This window comes from Stenella coeruleoalba (genome assembly GCF_951394435.1).
Source record: "Stenella coeruleoalba genome assembly, chromosome: 15".
Classification (NCBI taxonomy): Eukaryota; Metazoa; Chordata; class Mammalia; order Artiodactyla; family Delphinidae; genus Stenella; species Stenella coeruleoalba.
Window position 1 is genome coordinate 10127993 of NC_137161.1, and position 12677 is coordinate 10140669.

At 45.9% G+C, this 12677-nt stretch overlaps 1 protein-coding gene across 3 annotated transcripts in view; it reads left to right on the forward strand.

Annotated features, from left to right (window-relative positions):
• Positions 1–12677, forward strand: part of ATP9A (ATPase phospholipid transporting 9A (putative)) — a 136809-nt gene that overhangs the window by 68398 nt on the left and 55734 nt on the right. For all 3 annotated transcript variants that reach the window (XR_013831626.1, XM_079945246.1, XM_079945247.1), the window contains 3 exons: positions 405–547; positions 1523–1635; positions 12262–12474. Coding sequence is in view for 2 of the 3 variants with exons in the window: in XM_079945246.1 (XP_079801372.1) it covers positions 405–547; positions 1523–1635; positions 12262–12474 (469 nt within the window). In the remaining variant the exon portion in view is untranslated. The remainder of the gene's footprint in view (positions 1–404; positions 548–1522; positions 1636–12261; positions 12475–12677) is intronic.

Genomic DNA, 12677 nt, shown 5'->3' on the forward strand with positions numbered 1-12677 from the left:
ATGTGAACGTACTTGATATCATTGAACTGTACGCTCAAGATGCTTTAAATGGTAAATGTGATGTTATGTATATTTTACCACAATGTAAACCATGAATAAGGCATCAAAAATACATTCGCTCAGAGGACTACTATTTTTTCTTTTTTTAAGTAAGGCTAAAACAACTACCTTTTCGATATTTTAAAAGTATCTTAAATTTTTATATTTTATTTTGGTCCGTAACAGAATCGCTTCATGGAAATTTGATAGTGGTGTTGAATCTGTGGATTCAGCCCCAGCAGTGTGCTTCTGCAGGGGGTGATTCCAGATGTTATGGCACAAACGATGTGCATTTAGAGTCCTTGTTGAGATACAGGCAGTCTTACGTTTATCCCGTTAACCTGTGTGCTCTGGTTTTCTGACAGTCTGCGTGTGAACCTGGACATGGGCAAGATCGTGTACAGCTGGGTGATTCGCAGGGACTCGAAGATCCCCGGGACCGTGGTTCGCTCCAGCACGATTCCCGAGCAGCTGGGGAGGATTTCCTACCTACTCACAGATAAGACCGGTGAGTTTCCTGTGGCCCTCGCAGGATTCAAGGTCGAAGAAGGTGCCTGGAATCTCTTTCTGGAGGTGTTAGAGATGCATGCTGCTGCGCTTTTATTTTCTTCATCTTTTGATGATGACAGACTATTTGGTGATGATGATGACGATAGCAGCACAGCCTTACTTCCTGCTAATTATGTACAAAAGCACCGTTCTGGGTATTTATAGCCACTTACTTAATCCTCCCCCGGTGTTGGGAGTTCGGGGGTATTAAGTGACTTGGTGGTTAGGTGACTTGTCAGGAGCACATAGTGGCAGAAGCAGGCTTTGAACTCAGACAGTCTGGCTTCACGTCCTGACCTTGAAACCACACCTCAAAATACTGCTCCACAGTTTAACATCTGTCAAGTTATGAGGTTGTCGTAGTGGTTGAGAGCAAGTGTGGAGTGGGGAGACCTGGGTTTTAGCTTCCTCTCTACCATTCAGTGAGCATGGGATAAAAGAGAATCTATTGCAAAGATTCGGGAAATCAGAGCAAAACTAGGTTTCAGGAAGAAGAAGAACCAGGAAAGTTCTGGCTGTGTCAGCATCAGGACCCCTGGGATGGTCTCCTGACTTGACTCAACTCATCCTCTGTTGATATGCCCCTCTGCTCAAGGTTTAGATTCTTTCAAGATAGAATCTGATTGGCCTCGTGTATGTCACGTGCTGCCCTCTTGGCCAATGGAATGAGTCAGGCACCCTGATTGACGCTTCCTCTGGACCATCCCAGGGAATGAGGGTGATAATTCCCCCTGGAAACCTGGGGTTCTATTTTCAGAAGAAATTCTGGGATTCCAGGCTGACAAAATATCACAGGTGTCCAGCAGGAGCAGTGCTGAAACCAGTCTGTGACATATAGTAAACTCTCAAAAAAAAAGCCAAATAGCTACCATTACTGTTAATAACAATAAGAGCTCCAGGCTGTAGGCAGTTACTGATCTGTCTTGTGTTTCAGGAACTCTTACCCAGAATGAGATGGTTTTCAAACGGCTCCATCTAGGCACCGTGGCCTATGGCCTCGACTCAATGGATGAAGTACAAAGCCACATTTTTAGTATTTACACCCAGGTAAAGCCTTCTGTTTTGATACCCAAACAAGTTTTACATTTATTAACACCTATATTGAGAAGAAGTCATAATACCATATGATTCACTCATTAAAAGTGTACAGTTTGGTGTTTTTTTGTATACTCAGAGTTGTGTAACCATCACCACAGTCAATTTCATCTTCATCACCCCAAAAGGAAGCCCTGTACCCATGGACAGTCAGTCACTCCTCACTTCCCCCAACCCCACCTTTCCTTCCAAACCCCTGGCAACCACTAATGCTTCACGTTTTGAATAGACCTGCATTTGAGGTTTTTGCCCCATCTTCCTCATCCCCAGGGTTAATCTACTGAAATACTAATGGATACTGGGGAAAATATAAGAAAAAATTATTTGCTAGTAACTGGTGCCAGAAAGAACTTTGAGAACCTGATGGTTGGTTTTCCTTCAGGTTTACAAACATGCTTACTTTTTCCTTTTCCCCTGTTATGAGCCAAAACAGCATAATTAATGGGCTGCTTGTGACATAATCACGGTATAACCGATCAGCTTTAGTTCCTCATCTCTTTCCAACTCGGCAGTCTCATGGAAGAAATTATCAGAGATGATGGTCAACTTATCTGTTCCTGATTTTCCCCCCACTACAAGGTTTTTCAAAACCGGTCATTTTTTTTTTTTAGAGAAAGGTATTACTTGTAAGTGTCCTAAGAGTCCTGTAAAATGAGACCAGCGGGTCCCCCACCTTGGCTGCTCATCAGAATTACTGGCGATGTTTTAAAAACAGAGTAAAAACAAAACAAAAGACATTAACTTGGGTCTGCTATCCTAGAGATTCTGACTCATTAAGAGGACAGGAGAGTCTGGGCTCCTGTGTTTTAAAAGAAAGATGACAGTGGGCTTCCCTGGTGGCGCAGTGGTTGAGAGTCCGCCTGCCGATGCAGGGGACACGGGTTCGTGCCCTGGTCCGCGAAGATCCCACATGCCGCGGAGCGGCTGGGCCCGGAGCCTGTGCTCCGCAGTGGGAGAGGCCACAGCAGTGAGAGGCACGCGTACCGCAAAAAAACAAAAAAAGAAAGATGACAAAACAAACAAATCCCTTGGTAATTCTGAGACATACCCAGGGCTAAGATGGACTGCATTAGACCAGCTACATATCATGACACTTGTTTGGGGCAATAGAATAAAAAGGCCATGTTTTGCTTAAATTTGTCCAAATAGATAATGATTCCATAGTCAGAAGGCCAACTAAAAATGTATTCTTGTGTAAGAGTTAGAGGTGGACTGCCTAAATGCTTTGTGATACAATTATAGTCTCAACATTTAATTTTCCGGAATGTTCGTTAGCCTGCACACCTGGATTTCCGGGGTATCTCCTGAAAATGGCAGGGGAGGGGATAGTGTGGAAGTGGGGGTGGATTTTAAGTGGAGAACAGTTTGTTTGATCCATGTCACGTCATCACCTGCTACCAGCCACGAAGCCCTTGTCATTCATTCTTCTAGGCTCCCTGTGTGGGCATCGTGGCTTGTCCCCAAATGGTCCATTGTCCTTCTTCAGAGGTGGACTTTAAGACTCTTAAAAAGTCACAAGGACTTGGTTGGACTGAGAGGAAAAGCCACAGTCAGCCCCTGGTTCCTTTCTCTCTCTCTGACCCGTCTTCCTCTGTGAGGTGACGTGGTGTCCATGCTGGGCTCTGTGTGTCACTCTCTAGGGGGTTCCGGTCTTATCCAGCTTCTGTCACCTTACTGAAGCTGATGCCTCCCATGTCTGTGTCAGCCCGGCCAGGAGCTTCACCCTGGAATACACCTGCGTACCTGGCATCACCGCTTGTGGGTCACGAGGACGGTGCACCCACCATCCCGACATTTTTCCTGTACGCTTGCTTCTCTAAGCTGTTCTTGTTTTAGTAAGCACCACTCCCGTTTACCCTGTTAGCTCCGTCCAGGGATTTGGGAAGTGCCCCTGCTTCCTGCCCCGTGACCGCCTGCCTTCAGTCGTGGCCCTGCTCCCCCCAGATCACCTGTTTGGCCTTTCGTCTTCATCCCCTCTCGCTCTCTAGACAGGAACTACACTCTCCCTTGCCTGCCTGTCTGCAGTGACCCCCCTGCAGGCTTTCCCTGTTTCCCTCCTGGGAGCACAGGATCACCCTCGTACTGGCAGCTCCCTCGCAGGGTCTGAGGCTTCCACGTGGTCCAGCAAGGCCTGCATCCCCTGCTGCCACCTCTCCCGCTGTTCGCTCTCTCCTCCCGCTCACCCCGTTACGCCCCTGCCGGCAGCATTCAGGGCAAGGTGAGCAGCCTCGTTTCTGTGTCTGGGAATATTCTTCCCTCTGAACCGTCGGTCCCAGTGCCTCTCGGGCCGCTCTTGAGGGGCCAGTGTGTGGATCGTGATGCTCCTCAGCACCTGGCTGAACCCCGCCTGCCTCTCAGCCCCGTCTCAGTGGTGCTGGCTGCCGACGGGCACGGTACACAGCTTCGTAGACCTTGGGGTGCACCCCGGCAGGAGGCACACCCCTGCCTATGCTGGTGGTATTTTTTATTTTTTATTTTTTTTTGCACTACACGGGCCTCTCACTGTTGTGGCCTCTCCCTTTGCGGAGCACAGGCTCCGGACGCGCAGGCTCAGCGGCCATGGCTCACGGGGCCCAGCCACTCCGCGGCATGTGAGATCTTCCCGGACCAGGGCACGAACCTGTGTCCCCTGCATGAGCAGGCGGACTCTCAACCACTGCGCCCCCAGGGAAGTGCACTGCTGGTGGTATTTTTAAGGGCTTGTGGTATTGACAGAAGCCGTCCTTTCTCAGGATATTTGTGTAGTTCAGCTTTTGTAGCCCATTTTTGGTTTAGCACAGATAACACTGTGTAAAGTCTTAAAAGTTCTTACCGTGAACTCCTTTTTTTTTTTTTAGTTTTTATTTATTTATTTAATTTTTGGCTGCTTTGGGTCTTTGTTGCTGCGCATGGGCTTTCTCTAGTCGTGGCGAGCCGGGGCTACTCTCCGTTGTGGTGCGCGGGTTTCTCATTGCAGTGCCTTTTCTTGCTGCAGAGCACTGGCTCTAGGCTTGCGGGCTTCGGTAGTTGTGGCATGCAGGCTCAGTAGTTGTGGCTCGTGGGGCCTAGAGCGCAGGCTCAGTAGTTGTGGCGCATCGGCTCAGTTGCTCTGCGGCATGTGGGATCTTCCCTGACCAGGGATCGAACCTGTGTCCCCTGCATTGGCAGGCAGATTCTTAACCACTGTGCCACTAGGGAAGTCCTTAACATGGACTCTTAACTCATCACCCTTCCTCAGCGGAAGCTCGTAAATGGATTTGCCCGTCCCGGCCTTGGGTTTAAAGTAGCTGAGTGTGATGGGGAAAGACCGAGGCTGGTGTGCACACTCCACCCCCTGAGGCCACGTGCATCCTTCTCTCGGGATATCGAAAAGCCCTGCGGTAAACACATGACTACTTTTATGATGACAAGTACGAAGGCTCTCCTGTGGTTTTTAAACAGCTTTATTGAGGTAAAACATACATACTGTAAAATTCAGCCATGTTAACTGTAGTATTCAGTGATTTTTTTAGGTAAATTTACAAAGTTGTGGAACCATCCCCACAATCCAGTGTTAGACCACCACCCCAGATGATTCTCCCGAGCCCACTGCAGCCATTCATCTGACTTTTAGAGTTTAATAATAGGATGTTATAACAGTGTCTCCTAAGGTAGAGTATTTGGAACTCCTGGCTCAGATCGCTAGGGACAGAGACAGAATCTCTAGGAGTGGTGCGTGGACCTACAGTTTTAACAAGTGAACCAGGTGATTCCAAAGTAAAACAGAGTTTGAGAATAGCTACTGCACATCTGAGGTTCGTCCTTATTTTTCAGAATGTCCGTGTCTAAATTTGTGGACTCCAAAACAGAGTTTGCCAGGAGACCCATTGAGGTGCAGGAGGAAAAGATTAGAATGTCTATTCACATTTCATTTTCATCTTCAACATTACAGCAAAATTTAAACTTTACTAATAGCTTTAAGATTGACCCTGGGACCCCCACTCCATATATCAGATGAACTCTTATCAGGCACAGTCCTTGAGGTGTCCTGCGAAAGGAGTTGGAATTCTGCGATTGTTTATTTTCAGAACATTGAAATTCAGATTGTCTTTTATGAGTGTCCAGGTGACTGGTTTTAGGGATGTTATTTAACTAAAGTAATCTCGTAAAGAGGAAAGAGGGCAGGTGGCTTTACAAGATTCCTGCAGGGAAACTCCAGACGATCAATACAAGCCCAAGTAAACCACAAGGAAATGGCCAACACATTATGAGATAAACCCATGACAGGCTAAGGAGATGTGATGATTTTTCCTCTGCCTTATTCACTTACTTATTGGCACCTTTGAAAAACTGAGAGAGAATTCACAAACCATAACATTTACCCATTAAGTGTACAGGTCAGCGTTTTTTAGTATATTCTCAACATGGTGCAGTCGTCACTGCTATCTCATTTCAGAATGTTTTCACCAACCCAAAGAGGGACCCCCCGATCTCTTAAGACTCCCACCCCTACCCCAGCCCCTGGCACCCACCCGTCTACTATTTGTGTCTGTGGTTTGCCTGTTCTGGACATTTCAGATGAAGGGGATCAATCAGTACCTTTTGCACCTGGCTTATTTCATGTGGCATGGCATCCCCAAGGTTGCAGCACGTGTCAGCGCTTCATGCCCCTCATGACAGATATGACAGTTTGAATCTATAATTTTAAATAAGTTACATAATGATAATTTAAAATTTATCATTCTCAGTGCCCCTTACCCTGAGTATGTGTTATTTTGAGGTGTCAGCTAATTCTGTGAAATATGCTGTTTTCATTTTTATCATATCATTGTAGAATTTTGTTGTTGTTTCCTAATGCACAGTACAATATTTATACAATTTAAATATACACGTGTGGAAGGTACTTAAATTTTTTCTCAACACGTTCAAAGTATTTTGAGACGAATATTCTTTATTACCTGGAATATGTAGTCATCTATTTTATTTTACTCCCCTCAGCAAGTGGAAATATCTTTAACTTTTATTAATATATGTATCTGAACAAAAATGGATGAGTGTGGGAAGTGGGGGGCTCGTGGTGTGCTGTGTCAGAGAAGCCCAAGACCAAGAGCGCTCTTCTAGGCTGTTTTGTACATGTGAATTCTTATTTTTCAAAAAAACATAGTTCACAGTATTTCACGTATTTTGATCTGTGAACTGTGATTTTTCACTTAACGTTTTGTCTCTGATATTGTTTTAGTATTTGTTAGAGTTGGAATTTACTGAGCATTTTTTTCCTCTTCTTTTTAATGAGTGTGTTGGTGAATGTGTGCGTTTGCGGTTTACTTTCCTGCACAAGGTATATACACACAGGATGCATTCGGTTGGCAGTGCTTGCTGTGTCCCAGATAGTGTCCCTCTTGCTTTCTGCATCCATAGGAAACAGAGAAGGTTACGTTTTCTCGAGGAAGAATTTTTTGTGTTGTGTTTTTCTCTGGGACACAGAGCTTACTTTGTTTTTTACTGATTTAAAAAATTCCTAATACTTTCTTAGGGTACATTTTTTTTTTTCCTGCAGAAAAAATAAACAACATGGATAAGTACAAATAAAAAACACTGAAATCACCTGTATTCACATCACTCAGTGATAGCCAGTGTTAACACCTGGGTGTATAAAATGCCAAGCTGTTTCTCTGCCTTTGTGTCTGTGGAGACGTGTACTTTTGTTTCTCTCTCTCTCTCTTCCTTTTTTTCTTTTCAACAAGAAGGCATCAGATTTTTGTAATTCTTTTGAACTAGAGTTGAGCATCAAAACTGTAAAGTTTAAAAATATGTATATATGCCTGGGCCCTACTCTGTTCTTTAAGTGTCAGGGGCCCAAGCGTATATATATATATATGTGTATATATATATATACTTCTTAAAATCTTTACTGGTTATTCAGAGAGGCATTTCTGGTTAAGAACCACTGTTGGAATAACACTGTCCAGCTTCTTTCTTTTCACATATGTCATGATTATGATCCTTTTTAATGGTTTTATAATAGGGCCAGGACTAGGTAGGGTTAAGGAGAGTGAGGCATGCACCCAGGGAGCAAAACTTATCGAGATGGCAAGAAAACGCCATCATCAAGACAAATCATACTGTAATGTAGTACTTAAAAAACTCAAAATTCATGCGAAAAATCCAAATGTTAAATTGACAGTATCCAATTCAGCATTCGCACAGTTTGGCCTCACCATCCTAACCCCGGTTTTACGGTGGCAGTGGCTTCATGTCCGGTTCTCAGCCTTGGCATATTGACATCTGGGCTGGATAATTTTTTGCTGTGGGGACCACCCTGTGCACTGTAGGGTGTTCAGCAGCATCCTTGCCCTCTACCATCTCAATGCCTGTAGCATACTCCCCCGGCATCTGCTTTGTCACACCCTCGAGTATCTCCAGACGCTGCCCAGTGGGGGGCAAAGTCTCCCGAGTTGAGAACCCCTGTGTAATACATGGTTCAGTTTCAACGAATTGAAATCTGTTGCCTCTGTCGTGCGGAAAGCTGTGTACTGTTAAGCAGTAAACGTTGTGTTGTGTTTATGCAGTCACTTAGCGTGTAAGACAGTTGATTCACTTGGAAGTGGTAGCTCTAAGCCTGTCTCTGTGGAGGTGGACCTTTGAGGTTAATGAGTTACCAGCTCTGAGCTCAATTTGGGGAGTGAAGGGGGCCTATGGAAACAGGAATTCCTTCTCTTCAATAGTGTATTTTTACCAGTTGCAACCCATCCATCATATCTGGTAACGTTATGAGTGTTCGTAAGGGGTGATGTTTTCATTGCATTTGGAAAGAAAATTGATATTCACGGTGACTCGGCATTTAATTTCTGTATTACTGTTTCCTGAAATACAGGCTGGAGTTCTCATTGGGAAATGTCCCTGCCATGGATTATTAATGAGAAATAGAGGCCTGTTTTTTTCACTGAATCTCCATATCTCATTTGTTGGCTGGGCTGCCCTAGGATGACCAAAACATCACAAGGTGCGAGATATCCACCGAAGGGCCCAAGTCAGAGGCCTTTGTATACGGAGATCTTGATTCTTCACCCAACTTCTGACCTCACATGGGGCTATTTTGCCCTCCCTCCTTAAGAGGGCCAGTGGTTCCCCCCCAGGGAAAAAAGAGTTGTAACCTGTCTCTGTGGATACCACATCTGTTTTTATTTTCCCCTGGTATTTTTTAAGTAAGAAGAAATGTGTGTAGGTTAAAGGGCCTATGGGGAGGAGGCTAGAGATAAACACTGTACAATGTGAAACTCTTCCATATGGGGAATGTGAGGATGTTTGAGGACTGGGCCTCAATACGAATACTAGCTGAGCTCCTGGTAATTACCAGTGCCTTCATGATATATGTGGATTGCCATTTGGTGTGTGGACAAGCCTTTTATTTGCAAATTAAAAGAGAATTTCAGAATCAATGGTTATGACCCCTCTTCCCTGAAGCAGTAGGAAAGTGGAATAAGTATCAGTTTAAGAGAGAGAGAAATGAACGTGGAGATAGTAAACCACTCTGCCTGTGATGTTGGTCCAGTTCAATCACCATCATTTTCTAGTTTGTTGTCAAATGGTTCCCTGATCTGAGAGTGAGGTCTTTGCAAAACTCTGGGCTGTTTCTCTCTTTTGCCTTGCCCTAGTGTGGTTTCACCTGGAATGCAAAACCCCAAAGCTCTGTGTTATCCCACATTTGAGATATGAGTGGAAATACTTGACTTCTGTAGACAGAATCAGATTGCTTATAAAATCCGAAGGTTTGTGGAAGATGCCCTGAACTCAGCCTTTCATTCAAATCCACTGTTAACTAAAACTTGCCAGCCAGAGCAATTACTTTGTCAAAGGTCTTGTTATTGCTCCTAATGTTAAGTAATAATTTGGTCCAGGTGCTGGGGAATGTGGGCAAAAAAATGAAGACATGCATCCATGGCTAGAACATAAATTACAGAGTTTAGAAAAAATGTTCTCGATTTAGTCTCTCCCGGAGAGGGAACCTTTCTGTAAATCTTCAGTCCTCGTTATAATTTTAAAGTTCAATTCTTTATGATTAAAAGCACTTGGCAAATAATGATTCATTTAAACTGTAGTTCTGATATATTACTCTAATTATTGTTACCATGCCGTGCCCTTTGGCCTGGAAGTGAAACTCGTGTCCTCTTGACACCAGAGGTTAACAGAGCAGGAAGCCGGAGCAGTGTGTGTGCCTGCATGACCAGAATAATTTAGTAATTGTCTAATTACCTGAGGAGTATAATGCCACTGCTAAAAATAGTATTAAAAAATTAAATGAAAGTCGTTTTCTTGTTTCTCATAACCCATCTGTTCTCCATTTTGGGCAACCATGTGTTCATGGGTATGAAACGTGATTCATTCTAAAAGATCGGATGGCTTCTGCTCTGTTGGATAAAATATGTTTTTAATGGAACACAGCATTCAGTAACTTCACAAACATCTCCAGCTTCCGAGACTCAGTTGTAGAGGCAGGAAGACTATTGTAGGTCTTTTGTCCTAAACTGTGACTTAAAATCTGGAACTGATGTTGGTCGATTTTGATATTTATTTCTTCTTAGAAATGGAAAAAAAGTTCATGACAAATGAGGACATCTAACCAGTATCTTAGGAATATTAAGTTGTTCATTTGTTCAACAAATATCTGTTGCTAGTTACTACGGCCCTTGGTACTAGAATTCAATAGACAAGCTCTCTGTTCTCATGGTCTAACGGGAGAATTATCAGGTAAAGGATTCAGTTTTAGCCAGTGGAGACAATAACACACATGGTAATGTAGAAGCGTGGCTCCCAGTGGGGTGGGCACAGGGGGCAGCATGGATTAGGGGGCTCAGGGGAGGTGACTTTGAGGAGGAAACATTGAATGGAGACCTGAATGATGAGGTGGAGTGAGCTAGCTCTGCAGGGATGTGGGAAACAGTGTTCTAGGAAGTGGGTCCCGTAAGTGCAAAGGCCCTGAGGCAGGAAGGAGGTTGGACAGAGAGGCTAATCAGGTGGGTCATGGGAGGGCACCTGAGTGTTTTTTATTGAACACTAACTCATAGACTGTTGACAAGTGGTCTCTCTCTAGTGGTCTTAATTTTTTATTGTATTTTAAGGCAGTAGAACCCCTTTATTCAAAGCTAGGCCTTCATGGTACCCGGTGTGTAACAGAGATGGGTATGGGGTTGCTTGTCCTCCACGTTTGATGGTGCTGAGTGGGTTTCTCGGGATTTCTCTACTCAGCACGTGGGGTGAAAAGCACCCCCTAGCCCACTCCTCCCATTTGCGGGAAAAGGGCAGATGCCACTTGCTCAAGGTCACACAGCTGTTCACACCCACCCGAGAAGCAGGCTCAGATTTCTCAGCCTTCAGTACTCTTTTTACCTTGTTGCTCAAAACCTTTTCCCCACCTTAACCCATTAGGAGGCCAAGCTGTGTGTTGAAAGGTATGAATGAAGGAACGGATGAGGGCTGTGTAAGCAACAGAACTGCTTCTTAGACAAGAGTTAGGGTCCATGGCCAGTGTGGAAGGCAAAGCTTGAGTACATTTAAGTTTACTCTTGAAAATCTACCCTCAGTGGACTTCTAGGTACCATTTTGCAGTGTGTCCAGCCAGCCAGGCTTCTTTCTGGTTGTTACTGATATGCTCCCCGGACCTGCCCTTGGTTGCTCGTTACCCCCTAGAGTCCCCATCCATACTGTTGAATTCATTTTTTAAAAAAATTTATTGATTTTTGGCTGTGTTCGGTCTTCGTTGCTGCGCGTGGGCTTTTCTCTCTAGTTGCGGCGGGCGGGGGCTACTCTTTGTTGCGATGTGTGAGCTTCTCCCTGCGGTGGCTTCTCTTGTTGCGGAGCACGGGCTCTAGGCACGTGGGCTTTAGTAGTTGTGGCGCATGGGCTTGGTTGCTCCGCGGCATGTGGGATCTTCCTGGACCTGAGATCGAACCCGTGTCCCCTGCATTGGCAGGCGGATTCTTAACCACTGCACCACCAGGGAAGCCCCCTGTCTTCAATTTTAAACTGAGAGGAATGTCCATTTAAAACAGCAGTTCTAAACCGGGCATGATTTTGGTCTCCATGGGCAATTGGCAACATCTGAAGACAGTATTGTTCTCCTGTTGCAACTGGGGGTTGCGTCTGGCATCTAGTAGATGGAGGCCAGAGAAGCTGCTAGCCATCCCACTGTGCATAGGACTCTCCCCCTGCCGCCAGCCCCAACGGAGAATTATCTCCCTCAGATGTCAGCAGTGCCGAGGTCCGGACGCCCTGGTCTGAAGCAGCCACATCACTTGAAGTGTAATGGTGCCCCACTTGGTCAGAGGCCCCCAGCACCACCCAAAGGAAGGCGCGTTCCCAGGTCCCCAGGTAGCATCACCCACATTCACCAAGCTGTCGTTTTTTCCTCGATTTATTTTGCATTTTTGTTTTTGGCTGAACGCCCATGACCGGATCCCTGACTCGCACGCCCTCATGGCAGTGTTACTGGAGATACCCCCAGAGTGACGTGTGTTAGAGCAGCTGAAAGAGAAGCAGCGACTCCGCAGGGTCGTTCTTCTTCCTTCTCAAGGTCCTTCCGTGTCTCTGGTCATCTTCCTCGTTGGTTTCCTCTTCTCCTAGCAATCCCAGGACCCGCCCGCTCAGAAGGGCCCCGCGCTCACCACCAAGGTGCGGCGGACCATGGGCACCCGCGTGCACGAAGCCGTCAAGGCCATCGCGCTGTGCCACAACGTCACCCCCGTGTACGAGTCCAGCGGTGTCACCGACCAGGCCGAGGCGGAGAAGCAGTACGAGGACTCCTGCCGTGTGTACCAGGCGTCCAGCCCGGACGAGGTAAGCCCCGGCATGCGGGATGCCCTGCCCATTTCCCACCTGCTCCAGGTGGGGCCACCTGTCAGGGCAGCAGGTTCCGGGGCGATGCTGGGCCGCTAGGGAAACAGGCTGGCAAATGCCTGCAGCCCTTGATCTTCCTCTAGAAGGAGTAGCCTTGGACTTGAGATACATCCTGAGTCAGGAAGCAGCGAGAGATCTTGTTT